General features: G+C 35.0%; 1 protein-coding gene across 1 annotated transcript in view; it reads right to left on the bottom strand.

Annotated features, from left to right (window-relative positions):
• Ube4B (Ubiquitination factor E4B) overlaps window positions 1-14,668 on the bottom strand; it is a 538,247-nt gene that overhangs the window by 73,133 nt on the left and 450,446 nt on the right. Inside the window, exon 22 of the mRNA XM_090389644.1 lies at window positions 4,574-4,708. Coding sequence (XP_090245770.1) covers window positions 4,574-4,708 — 135 coding nt within the window. The remainder of the gene's footprint in view (window positions 1-4,573; window positions 4,709-14,668) is intronic.

Below are 14,668 nucleotides of genomic sequence, written 5' to 3'. Positions count from 1 at the left end.
ATACAAAGGGTACTAGGAAAGTTTTGCAATACAGCTTTGTGTATTTAATTTTTTCAAAGTAATTTCCTCTACATTCAATACACCTCTCCATCCTCCGAAACCAATCTTTAAACCAGTTCTGCCAAGTTTCACTAGGGAGTAAAGCACACTCGTTGTCCCAAGCCCGTAGAAGGTCCTCATCACTGGAAAACCGCCTCCCTTTTAGCTTCATTTTCACATGCGGGAACAGTGCAAAGTCGCAGGGAGCAAGGTCTGGACTGTAGGGAGGGTGCTCGAGAAGTTTCAGTCCTGTCGTGGTCAAATATTCGGTGCAGGCTTTGGCGCAGTGAGCTGCAGCATTATCGTGATGGAGGTACCAGGTGTCCATTCTTGACTTTGGCCGCAGGTTCTTCATAGATCTAATGACTTTAGGCAGGCATTGTTCAGTATACTACTTAGCTGTGACTGTCTTCTGCGTGTCCAAAACGACACGTTCCACAATTCCACTCGATTTGAAAAATACAGCTATCATTTTCTTCTTTACAAATCGGGATTTTCTGACAATTACGGGTGTGTCGTCATCATCAAAGACCCAAACTTTGTTTTGAGCCTTGGTCGGCAGATCGTAATAGTACAGCCAAGTCTCGTCACCTGTCACGATGTTGTTCACATACCGAGATTGTCCCTTATCAAACTTTTTTAACATCTCCCGGCACCAAGTCACACGTCGTGTCATCTGCTCTTCAGTCAGTTGATGCGGCACCCAGAGAGAACAAAGTTTCTTCACGTGCAAATGATCTTGCAGAATCGAACGAATTGCTGGTGCATTTAGGCCCAAAGTATCCTCTATCTGTTGGTAGGTCACTCGCCTGTTTTCGTCAAGCATTTTCCTCACAGCAGTAACGTTTTCCTCCGTAACTGACGTTCGTGGCCTTCCCGGCCTCTCAGAATCCTCCAGAGTGAAATTTCCCCTTTGGAATTCTCTATACCACCTGAATATCGTTGTACGATGTGGACAATCATCATCTAGTGCAAGAGTCATTTCTTCTAAGCACTGGTCTATGGTTAAACCACGCACGAAATTATACCGCAAAACTGTCCTTATCTCATTTCGTGACCACAATGCCATCGCAAGCACTTTACACTCTCACTACTAATGAATAACTGAGCCCATCGACTTAGCGTGGCGGCTACTATGCACGTATGAACATGTCTCAACATGCAGCAACAAGCAGCTTCCTGTGATTCATTGTTGCGTCATATTGCAAAACTTTCCTAGTACCCTTTGTATAATCAGAGATTCCATCTGCCCCATGTGCAATTTACATTTAGATACAATTTCTCTTCCACTTTTCTCCCAGTTATCACAAAAAGATTTAGTTTCCTGTTAGAATTAGATAAACTTCTGGTATCCCGACTCATAAAAATTTGTCGTGTCAGTGTAGGTGCAAAATACCTATTGAGTTGGTAAGCAAGCTAAACAGTATCATAAATAGTTATAAAATTCATATCTAGTAGACCAATGTGATTCATCCTCTTCCTTCTAATGTTAACATAAGTAAAGAAGTCTTTACTGTTTTTCTTTACATTCTTTGCCAGAGACATCTGATAATCTGCCTCAGTCTGCTTAACCTCCTTAACATGATTGCATACTAGTTTATATCCACTGTAGACTACTGCATCACCTGATAATTTATGCATCCCATGCAGAGAAGTCTAGAATACTTGTCTACCACAAGTATCATCAGTTTCTAACATCCATTTAAATCTAACCTTGAAGAGAATTTCTTAGTTGGTATAGAGTTTAGTAGCTTTATTAGTTAAAATCCCCCATTATAAAACAAGCTGAGATAACATAATTTGTTTAGGACAATAGCCTCAGGTTACGAAGAAGAAGTTAACTAACATATGAGTTTATACAATGACATCATGTCTATACGTAACCAACTACTAAGTAGTTAACAAAGTGGCATCATTTAAGTATATCTCATATTGTGAATACCTTCACAAGTTAACATGATATTGCACTATCTCGAATAAGTAATGCTTCACCAATGGAGAAGACTACTGTTACTTATTCTCAGCGGTACTTAATGTCTCTTCGTCGGTGGGTGGGTGGGCAGGTACCCTGGTTTTGCAATGATGACAACCCGGTTGCGAAGTATAACTCCACAATATGAGAGATGCCTGAAGGAGTACAGTTAATTAAGAATTACAATTTGTTTAGAGCAATAGCCTCAAGTTACAATGCCCTACCTGAGGCTATTGACCTAAACGACTTATGTAATTCTTAATTAGGCATCTCTCATATTGTGGAGTTATACTTCGCAACTAGGTTGTCATCATTCCAACACCAGAGTACCTGCCCATCCACCGACAAAGAGCCAATAAGCTCTGAAATGGTGCTGTCTGGGTGGTGGTATTTGCCAAGTATTCTCAGCAGATACCACCACCTCAGCAGACTACTGTTACTTATCAGTACAGAGATATACTGTACTTAAATGATGGCACTTTGTAACTACTTGGTAGTTAGCTAGTATAGACATGATGCCATTGCACAAACTTATAAAACAATCTAATGTACTGGCCCACTCTACTTATCTATATAGCTGTTTGTTATTCTCATCACAGTCATCAGGCCTAAAACACACTCCTACTTTCATTTTTGTTTTCCCAGTGCTTATGTCACATCAAATTAACTCAACATTGAACTGGCAAACCATGTCAACTGGATGTACTGTATTAGATTGATTTTATGTGCTTCTTAACTGCGAGCTTACCTTTCACCAATGTCCTGTCTGTCCTTTCTATACACAATGTACTCCCCCATAATCAAACTCTACATCCCTTATGTCTGAGTGACGCCATGTTTCTGATATCTTTTCAATGTCCATCTCACAAATTAACTATTACTACAAATTCAAATTTATTTACTATGCTCCTAGCACTAGTGTACATGCAAGTATACATCCAGTTGTTTTTACTCTTAATAACACTAACACAGCCCATATCTGGTCAGTATGGGCTTGGCACATCCAGGGTCCTAAGCTGGATATCATCATTCTTCTCTTTCTTAGTGATTCCCTTCTACTTCTGACTCTCACTCTCTCTGAGTATTTAAGATTTTTTTTTTTTGGATGGTGCAGCATAAGCCTCACCTTGGCTTCCTTGCACCATTTATAGCTAATAATAATAATAATATTTTGCTTTTTCCATGAGAACCCCCCCCCAGTAGACCATGAAATTCCCAATACCTTGCTTTCCAGGCTGTTGCATGTTCCAAGTGCAAGAATCACATCTCTGCCTGCAGCTACTGTTAAACTATTAGTCTGTGTATCACCAAGCTAGCAGTTACATACCCAACTAACTGCCTTGATAATATTAGCAAATATTTTGGCTTCCCTTTTATTTAAATATATCCCACCCATGAAAAAACAGTCTTGCAACTACGCTGAGAAAAATTCTGCCTCATGATCACTGGACAGTCTCTCGTTATGTATTCCCTCCTATCATGTTTGGGCAGAATTGTAGAAACTTTCAATTTTGATCCGAACTCGCAACTTTTTTTTCCAACATTGCTCTGTACTTGTTGAGTGTGTATGACAAATTTGGTTTCGATAAGACTGTTAAGGTAGCCAGACAGTGTAAAATAAATTAGAAGAGTAAGAGTTGTCAGAATGCTCTCTTGAAAAAAAAAAAAAGCACATTTAAGCGGGTAATAAATCTTGATGTGTGCGTGTGCATATGCATCTAGTGCATTCAGTGTCAAAATTATTTAATAATGCTAATGACAAGTAGATGTGTCTTTTAGCAATCACATTAAAAAATAAATCTTTCCAGCTATAAAAAAAAAAAAGAGCAATTACCATGTGCAGAACAATTACAATTAGTCGCTGCCTACTGAACATAACACATTCGAAAACTGTTTCATTTGGGAATACTGAATATTGAGAGCTAAACATAGACCTGATAATGATTTTCAGTAATCTTTCAATTTATACTAAGGGTTGGCCATATATTGTAAAGTTAGAGAAGTTTACAAGAAAAACTACAAGGATTGCACCATATTTTGTGGATTCAGTGTGCAGCGTGGTAGCTCTGTACTTGCATAATATCCACTCAGATATGGTCATGCCTTAGTTAGTGTCCATATAAAATTTGGACAAACTTTTTTTTTTTTTTTTTTTTTGTCCTCGCCTTTTTCCCATTATATATATGAGGTCAGCGTTTTTACTGTTTTGGCATGAAATTTTTACGGCTGGATGCCCTTCCTGACGCCAACCCTCACCCTTTATCTGGGCTGGGGATTTGCGGTGGTCATTCCCTGACCTACCGCATCCTCCGTATTTGGTGGTCACCAGCTTGAACTCGGTCTAATCAAGAAGCATGTGCTACGCACTGCTGCTCCAGTCCACCTGGCTACGGAGGCACCAAAATTTGAACAAACTAATACTAACAAATAATTACAAGGATTTACAAAAAAAAATCTTTTACCATAAAAATTAAATTTTAAATAAAAATATATACAAAAATATTCAAATAATAATAATAAAATAATAATAATTTATAAAGCAATTCATTTTTGATAACTTACAGGCCTCAGAAATGGTTCTTTGATTTCAGCAGTTAAATAGTGTAACATATCTACAGTCTCTCTTGCCAGTGTTAGATAGGAACGGCACTGGCGTTCATCTGTGGCTAGTTGCCTTTGGTGAGTTTGTTGAGTATCCTATCAAAAGGTATACAATTATTAGAAAAACAAATATTTAAAATCATTCAGCATAAAAAAAGTTATAAAGTTTAAAATATTATTCAAAAAATTATTCAAAAATAATTTGAAGTTAATAAATTAAATCACAGATATTGATTTGGTTTTTTTGGTTTTTTTTTTAGGAGCATTAGCAACTAAGGCCATATTGCTCTGGAATATGCGGTGGTCATTCTATGACCTTTCCGCATCCTCCGTACTTGGTGGTGACGGGCTCGAACCCCGGTCTAATCAAGAAGCGTGTGCTACGCACTGCTGCTCCTTCCCACCTGGCTACGGAGACGCCTCACAGATATTGATTACAAATAAGCTATACTTATGTGTAATTACCAATTTACTTAAAAAATTGGCTTTTCTGAAAATAAGTCAATTTTTTTTTCAGAACTATAGGTATAAATTAGAATGTCTAAAACAGAATGGAAACTAAAGAAACAATTTGTTTTGTTTTCTTATTAATCAAGCGAAAAAGTTATGCTAGTTCTGAATGACTGCCTCTCATGACTTATAAGTAACACTAAAGCAGTTTAGTTAAATTACAACACTGTATGCACAATATAAATCAAACATCATAAATCAGACAGCTGTTATAAAATGCCAATTTCACAGCTTCTATATGTCCCAGAAGAAAGTGAAGGATTGGTTAGCACAGTGTTATGAGAAATTTTAGGCATTTAACAATCAAAGGACAATGAGAAGATTGTCAACAGCACACTAATTTCAAAAACCAGGTTGCAACATGAGTATGAAGGTTCAGTTCTGTAAAGTACTTTCAATACTTTCTACAGAACCTAAGTGAAGACAGCAGAGTAAAAGGCTTCACTAAAATGAAAAATGATACCAAAATAAATGGAATGAGGCAATAAGAGCAGAATAATGCTGGTGTTTGAAAAGGGATTCATGTGATGAGCACAAAAGAATATATAAAAAAAAAAAAAAAACACCATTCATCAATGTGCAAAATAAAAAATCCCTGCTGGACTGGTAAGTAAAGTACTAGTTGGTGATATTACACTTGAATACCTATTAGATCATTTGTTCTTAACATTCTGTACTGGAAACTGTCTGCAGAATATTTAGAAAAAGGGGGGTTATACATATATATGAGGTAAATATATGAATATATAAATAAATAATTTATATTATATTTATAAATATTTGTATATTATATTATTTATTATATAAATATAATAAATAATATAATATATAAATATATTATATGAGAAAAAATATATATATTTTATCAATTTTGTACTTATTTATTTCTTATGTAGGTTTTATTGGTTATCTTCTCTCTCTCTCACTTTCTTTCCTTATTATTATTTTTTTTCCTCACTTGATTGTTCATATGCTGCTTTAGGTTTAGCATTTTTTTTTTTTTTTTTTTTTATGGAAACCCCAAACACGAAAGGTGTCAAAACCTATAGTACTTAGTACCGTGCATGGGTTGAAAGAGAAGTATGGGGGGGGGGGGTGCCGGCTCTAGAGACTAAACATGGGTTTCACCACTTCAAGCCTCCAATAAGCAAAGTGGTGGTACTGCACCGGTCGATGAGAGTCATCTACCACCTATTTGCTGCCTTTTACTGTACTAGATTACTTCCCCACTTTTCTTTCTTCTTATTTCCATTTTTCTACCTCCTTATTTCCACTTTCTTGTTATCCCATTCAATATATTCTCCAAGCTTTACTTATGTTCAGTTTTATAACCCCCTCTTAGCTTCTTTATCTTTTTCCTCCTCTTCATGTTTCCTTTTCCACTCTTTTAAATATCAACATCCCACAATAAATTCACAAAACAATAATACACATATGCTACTTGGGCTGGCTGCACTGACTAAACTTCACAGGCCTGGTGTATCGTGCTTCATGAGTTTTTAAAACAAAACTATGTCGGGGTTGATGCGATAGCATATGCTGATGATGTGCTGATATTGATATATGGCAATGCACAGTTACAAATTGAGGAGTGTGCAGTGCAAATTTTGGGTGATTTGTTGGAACAGGCTGGAGTAAATGGACTTCGGATCTCAGGAGCTAAAACAGTGCAAATACTGCTGAAAGGTCATTTGAGCATGAATAGGCATCCACTTGTAAGAGCATCAGGAATATCAATAAGATATGATACTGTTTTTAAATACTTGGGAATAAAGATAGGAGGGCTTTGTCCCACATGCTAAATATTTAAAAGATAAAGTGTGAACTCTTTACACTAAGTTAAGAAGAGTAATAAGAGTTGACTGGAGCATAAGGGACTGAGCTCTAAATTTACTTTACAATTAACTATTTGTTCGTATTATAACTTATGCATCTATAGGATAACAAACTTCATCATGGCTTCATAGGATAACAAACTCTGTGATTAAAAAATATATAAATGCAGGCTCAGAGATTTGCTCTCTTGTCTATTACAAGAGTATGTTGAATGGTATCAACTGATGCTCTGCAGGTGGTGTCTGGCAAGTTATCGGCTGATTTAAAAATAGTGCTTACAGCATTAATGTAATGTACAAGAAATAACATTAGAAAGTCAGTCTTGAATGTGAGTTCCTTTCCAGACTTAGACAGGTTATATACAAGGCAGGATGTCAGAGAAGAAAAGAGAAGAAAAGAAAAGGATTCAAAGTGAATTAATACAAGTATGGCAAAGGAGGTGGGAGACCACAGAAAAAAAGTCATGTAACTCACATGTTTTTGCCTAGAGTGGATATATTACAGGTAAAGAAGAATCCTTGGCAGCAATTCGAAGTTAGTGCTGGCTTTCTGATAACAGGTCATGGATTAGCCAAGAGGCTATTTCAGCTAGATCTGGAGGAAAATCATAAATGTGGTGAGGAGGAAACATCAGCCTATATTATGTTCCATTGTAAGAACTATATTGACATTAGAAGTCAACTAGAGTTAGCATTAGGAAATTTGGAACAGCAGCTCCTCTGGAACATGTTCGTGGATAAATGGAAATTCACTTACTCTAATAATTTTGTTTACTCTGTGTTTAAAAGGAGAGCACAATTAAAGCTAGATAGTAGAGACTGCCTCCCAGTGGCAGGGATGAAAACCTAGCCCACTGGGATAGGCAGGATGAACAATGAATCCAAAGTCTATTTCCTCTTGGCTAGGACCAAGTGGCATTGTGCTCTCCAATTTGAGTTGTGTTTAATTTGAAATTCTTTTTCTTTTTGCCTACTAAATTTTTTTAAGCACAGCAGAAGTTAGAAAAAGATAAGTCATGAACCACATATAAGCTACGGTTTGGGTGGTGGGAGGCTTACTCTGCAATTTGAATGTTAATGTCATTCAACGTTAAACTTCCATTCAACTTTAAATACATAAAATAAAAAAATAAATAAACCCAACAGTTTTAGTCATGGAACACTTTTTTCTTACAAAAAATTTTCGGCACACTTATGTTTTTGTGTGGCTATTTGGTTTTTGAAATAAAAAATACATAATTAATGCACAAATATATTTTAATTTTGAAAACAAAATCAAAATAAAAATTTTAAATATCGTTAATGCACAATTTCTATCAGGAAAACAAAGTATTATAAAAATCCATTCAAAATTAACAACTCTGTTCTACATAAAAAAAAGTTATATGCATACAAAAACAAAACAAATTAGATTTTTAACAGGAAAATACAAATTGGGTTTTAATGGGATTGGTGTGTCTGTGTTTCTGTATCACAAATTTGCTTGATATTAGGAATAATGCTGGATAGTTAAATCCTCATGTCAGGTGCAGCAATAAGTCTATTTCTATATCTGGTTTTTGTTGTAGTGCAATAAGAAAATCCAGTCTCACACAAATAAGTTGTAGGAAAAGGAAGTAATATTCGAACTGCACATTTACCCACATTGGGGTATTCTTTTATTGGGCTAGTCCAAAAATTATTTAGCAGAAGATCCTTAAACTTTTATTTTAAATCAAAGTCAGAAATCAATTAGGCTTTCGTAATCGTGCACAGAAAAGCTGACTGGTTTGGCGGTAATTATAAATGGATTTCAAACCCAAGAATTATGATTGGTGGCTATAGGAAAACCTTCTAATAAAGATAACTGCAAGTTATGTATGTGCACCATTTTTTAAAATTTGCTGGAAACTTCTTCATGGAGAATAGAATTTATTTCTGTTAGAAATTCATATAATGTGGGGAAGCAGTTGAAGGTATTTAGTTCTACAGAAGATATCCAGAATTCCAGTTTTGTTTTCCATATTTAAAAAATAAATTTATACAAGTGAAACTAGTCTGGTTTTAAGTTATGCTTACTAGCTTAGCGCACTACTGCAGAATAAGAACTGATCTTGTAATTGCAAATACAGCCACACCACCAGCAAAAATAAACTTGCATGAACACATCAGTGGAAGGCTGAGGGATTGAGATTGCACGAATCTGAATGTGTTGAATAACTATGTCATATCCAGTACGTGATCAGCCAATAACCAGAAAAAGTAATGTTTAATTATACTCATACAAAAAGTGTTGTACGCTTCAAATATGCAAAATATATATATAATATTTTACATTGTATTTCTACTTACAATATATAATGTTGTAAGTAGAACGCATAAAGTAGATTTAATTGGTTTAAGTCTAATGAAAATACAGTATACACTGGGAGCGATATATGGAATGAAAAAGAGGAAGAAATGGACAGGAGAATAAAATAAAGATAAGAAGTAAAAAAGCGACCAAAATGAAATAACATTGCGGTATCTTTCACAATTTCAGTGTCATCATCAGAGGTCATCTACCGAAATTATGAAAAAAACAGCAATGTTCTTGCTTCTGTTTCCAACATGATCTGTATGCTAAAGAGCACATGTATAGTTGTTACGTGTTGCGAAGGCAAATTTTGATATGAATTTTGCATTAATAAATTTATAAGGGATGTGCCAATAAAAGTAGTTATAATATGTAGTGCATACAGATCATGTCGGAAACAGAAGCAAGAACATTGCTGTTTTTTTCATAATTTCGGTAGATGACCTCTGATGATGACACTGAAATTGTGAAAGACACCGCAATGTTATTTCATTTTGGTCGCTTTTTCACTTCTTATCTTTATTTTATTCTCCTGTCAATTTCTTCCTCTTTTTCATTCCATATATCGCTACCGTATTTTCATTAGACTTAAACCAATTACATCTACTTTATGCGTTCTACTTACAATATTATATATATACACATTATGGCTGTAGGGTACGTTTTGCTATTGCATTGTCTCTGATCCATAAGCTATATTACTATTTTACTACTTTTATTATTATTATCCTTTTCGTACAGGCACTCTCCCCCCCCTATATTAATTAGTTTCTTAGTACCATTATTCGTTACTATATATATATATATATATATATATATATATATATATTATTTGAGTTAGGTTAATGGTGGTAAGTTATAATGTATAACATGAAATGAAAGCTAGTAAGATAGCTTCTCAAGAAAAAACAAAAACCTATGCGGGTGCCCAACGTAACGTTGGTTACATTGGGCACCCACATAGGTTTTTTAATTAAAATAGGATATTTGCCTATATATATATATATATAGGCAAATATCCTATTTTAATTTAGCTTATTATAAGCAACATGTAGTGGATTATGCTTTTCTGCTACCACTGATGTTAGCTTTCTTATTATTTTTCTTATTTATTTTTATTAATTTCTGCCTATTTAACTTTTGGATTAATTGGATTATATATATAATTTTTGTCATGGAACTTGCATTCATACCACATGGAACACTGTTTGGGAAACACACAATTAGGCAAAAAAAAAACAAATACAGGTAACACTCGTATAACACAATAGTTAGGTTCCTTTAACCCAGTGGTTTTCAACCTTTTTATAATTTTTTAATGGCATCCCTAAGTAATTTATTTTATTTTGTGGCACCGCTACTCAATTTTCTGCCTGTGTGTGTATATATATATATATATATATATATATATATATATATAAAATATTAAAAAATATGTGTTATATGATATTTATTACAACAATATAATTATAAAAATTACTTTTAATAATACAAATTATATATATACAGTACGTATATAATTTTATTCTTTATATAGAGGTACTAAGCAAACATCAATTATAGATCAATCATTAAAAAGATACTGTACACCTTTTTATAATGAAATAAACATATAAATTAAAAAATAATAATAAGTTTAAGTAACTTAAACCCAAATTACGTGGCACCCCAGTTGAAAACCACTGCTTTAACCCCTTCATGGATTATCCCGAGATATCTCGTTTTTAGTTTAAAATGTTATTTGGAACTACACAAAATATCTCGGGATACAATAATACCCGAAACAAACAATAATACCTCCAAATTTAGGACTGAAATGTATTTTCTCTGGTATTTATCTCGTTAATTTTGCATTAGGCAGGTAAATCCCAAATTTTCTCAGGATTTTCTTACACCTATTTGGTAAGAAAATCCTTTTTTCTCAGAATTTTTTTACCAAATATACAGCAAACTACTGGCTTTCGTTTTACTTATATTGTACAGCAATGTCAGAACAGCATGCATTCCTGTGCCACCAGTAGGCAAAATATAATTTGCCGTCCTAAATGCAGAATACTGAACCCACGAAAATAATTCACAAAAACAATATCAAAAAATATTTCGGCACCCTCTTGAACTGCCAACTGTAAGTGACGCTTACCTGGCCTGTCCACTTGTGGCAGCCATGTGTCAGAATGTAGTTAGTTCGCGATTACTGCTTGTGCGTTTCACTTGATTTTTTAAATTTATATAATGAGTAATGAAGACTTTTTCTGTGCCTTTCTTTTAGCTCAAGTGCAATTTATTAAAAATATCTGTATAATTTGCACACTTCTTGGCGTACCCAAGATAACTCAGGATAGCCCAAATGGGTTAATTACTTCCATGTATTTTCTATGAAGTTGTTAAAATTGGGAGGAAGAGACATAACACAAAAACTGGCAAGGCTCTTCACAAAGTGCATTAGAAAAGGTGTGATGCCTAAGCAGTGGAATAATGCAATCATAGTTTTGCTGCATAAGAAAGGAGATAAATCAGAAATTGGAAATTATAGACCAATTAGCTTGTTATCCCATATCTACAAGTTGTTCACAAGGGTCATTACTAACAGATTAGAAAGAATACTTGATGAGAATCAACCGAAAGAGCAAGCTGGCTTTAGGACAGGATTCTCAACTATGGATCACCTTCACGTAATATCACAGCTAATGGAGAAAGCAAATGAATATAAAACACCATTATGCCTGGCATTTGTGGATTATGAAAAGGCATTTGACTCCATACAGCATAAGGCAATGTTTCGGGCACTGGAAAGACAAGGCATAGATACTCCATATATTATGATTTTGAAGAAAATATATGAGAGTGCTACATATATGAGAGTGACAGTAGCAAATTTAAAATCGAGAAAGGAGTTCGACAAGGAGACACAATATCTCCGAAGCTGTTTACTGCTGCCCTTGAGGAAGCTTTCAGAAGATTTGACTGGTCGCAGAAAGGAGTCAATGTGAATGGAGAGTACCTAAACCATTTACGATTTGCAGATGACATTGTGGTCATAAGCCACGATCCCAAAGAATTAGAGGAAAATCTTAATCAGTTATGCACAGTTAGTAAGGATTTTGGACTCAAGATGAATATGGCTAAAACAAAAGTAATGATGAACAAGTATGCCACGGAAAGGGAAATAATGATTGAAGGAGCAGTAATTGAAAAGGTGGAGTCATACTTATCTGGGACAAGTTATTAGATGTAATAATGATAAATGGCTGGAAGTCAAGAGAAGAATAAATTTTGGATGGATAGCATTCAGGAAATATAGTCACATACTGAAGAGCAATATCCCAGTTTGTCTGAAACGTAAAATAATGAATCAATGTATACTCCCCACCATGACTTATGGAAGTGAAACTTGGGCACTCACCAAAAGAATGGAAGAGAAGCTAAGAACTACACAGCGAAGAATGGAACGAATTATATTGGGAATCAGACTGTTAGATAAGAAGAGAAACACATGGATTAGGCAGCAAACTGAAGTAAAGGACATTCTTATCAAAACTAAAGAACTAAAATGGTCTTGGGCAGGACACATAGCTCAAAGACATGATGACAGATGGACTAAGAAAATAACAGAATGGTACCCAAGAGGAGCTAGAAGAAAACCTGGAAGACAAAGGCGGAGATGGATAGATGAAATTCATGAGTTTTTGAGTAGTAAATGGATGGCCAGTGCTCAAAACAGAAGGAACTGGAAAGTTGCTGGAGAGGCCTTCATCCTGCAGTGGATTGAAAATGGCTGATGATGATGATTTTCTATGAAAAAATTAATAAATAACACAAAAAACTAAACAGTGAGTATTTGCATGATGCATACATTTAATCTGTAAAATAAAAAAAGTTGATCCGTTACGGCACATTTTCTGGAAAAAAAAAGTTCTGGGAAGGGGTTAAAATCTTGTGTAATGCAAAACTGGGATATAAGGGACTAAGAGCCAGTAGGGGGGGGGGGGGGGGCACTACATTCCAAAAGCTAACAAAAATACATTTTTTTTTATAACTATCGGAAACTTAATTTATTAAAACTAGTAATAACTGAACAAACAAATGTCTTACAAACTGTGATACATAGAGGTCCGATAATGTACGTTCATTTAATTTTCTTCCTCTTCATCACTGCTAAGCACAATCAAACGAGAACGTTTTCTCTCTTGCAGAATATCTTCACCTTCTGAACTTTCTTCTGCAGCATCCTGAGTTAGTGTATCTCCTGCTCTATTTTTAAAAAAATCAGAAATCTGAGTATGTTTGCTTGATAGATCTTTGCAAATTTCATGGTATGGAGCTAAGCATTTTTGAAGTTTGAACCTTTTGAACTCTGTGCTCCTTTCAGCCGAAGGATCTGCATTCAAAAAATACGATTCTAATTGCTCAGCTAGGTTTATGTCTTCTTGTATGCTTTTTAGAGTAAAATTTGGAACTTCAGAATTTTCATCTGTGCTATCATCCCTGAATTGATTTGGTTTAACTCCGATGCCATTTCCACCAAATCTGCTTCACAAGCCTCTTTTTCTACCAGTAATTCTCAAACATCTTCAGTAGTCATCTCATCAAAACCTTCTGATCCTACTGACTTAGCAAGTTCTACTATTGCACCAATTCCATTTTTTGCCAGTTTGAATGAAATTACTCCGGCCATACGTTTTTACAACATGCATTTAATGCTGACAGTTACTTCTTTCAGCAATGAAGCCATGATTCCGATACAGTGCACAATTGAAAAATCATTCCATATTTCCACAAAAATAAACTTGCACAAACACATTAGAGGAAGGCTGAGGGATTAAGATACGCAAATCTGAATGTGTTGAATGAATATATCATATCCAGTACGTGATCGGCCAATATTCAGAAAAAGTAGTGTTTAATTATACTCATCACTTCAATAGATACGGAATCAATTTTTTCCAAAATCCATTGTAATGATTTTTTAATGTAGTCAGTTTTAAAGATAGATATAATGCCTTTATCTAATGGGTGAATTAAAGAAGTGTTAGGTGGTAGGGACATTACTTCAACATTTTGGATGGGCTGAGGGGTGGCAAATGAAGTTTAACATTGACAAATGTAAAGTACTACATATGGGAAACAACAACCCCAGAGCAATCTCTCTCTGTGGTATATCAACTCTGTGGTACTACACTGACAGTGGTAGAGAATGAAAAGGACCTGGGGGTAATTGTGCAGGCAGATATGAAGTTCTCTGAGCAGTGTTCTCTGTCCAGTGATGTTGACTGGCTTCACTTCCTTGGATTTTGTGTGTTTCTTAACTAATAGCATTACCCCTCCTCCCTTCCTATCCTGTCTATCCTTTCTGTACACATTGTACTCTCCAAATTC

This window comes from Mastigoproctus giganteus, chromosome 2 (assembly GCF_048544385.1).
Source record: "Mastigoproctus giganteus isolate SK-2022 chromosome 2, ASM4854438v1, whole genome shotgun sequence".
NCBI lineage: Eukaryota > Metazoa > Arthropoda > Arachnida > Uropygi > Thelyphonidae > Mastigoproctus > Mastigoproctus giganteus.
Note: the sequence above shows the minus strand (reverse complement) of the source record. Positions and strands in the feature narration are given on the sequence as shown.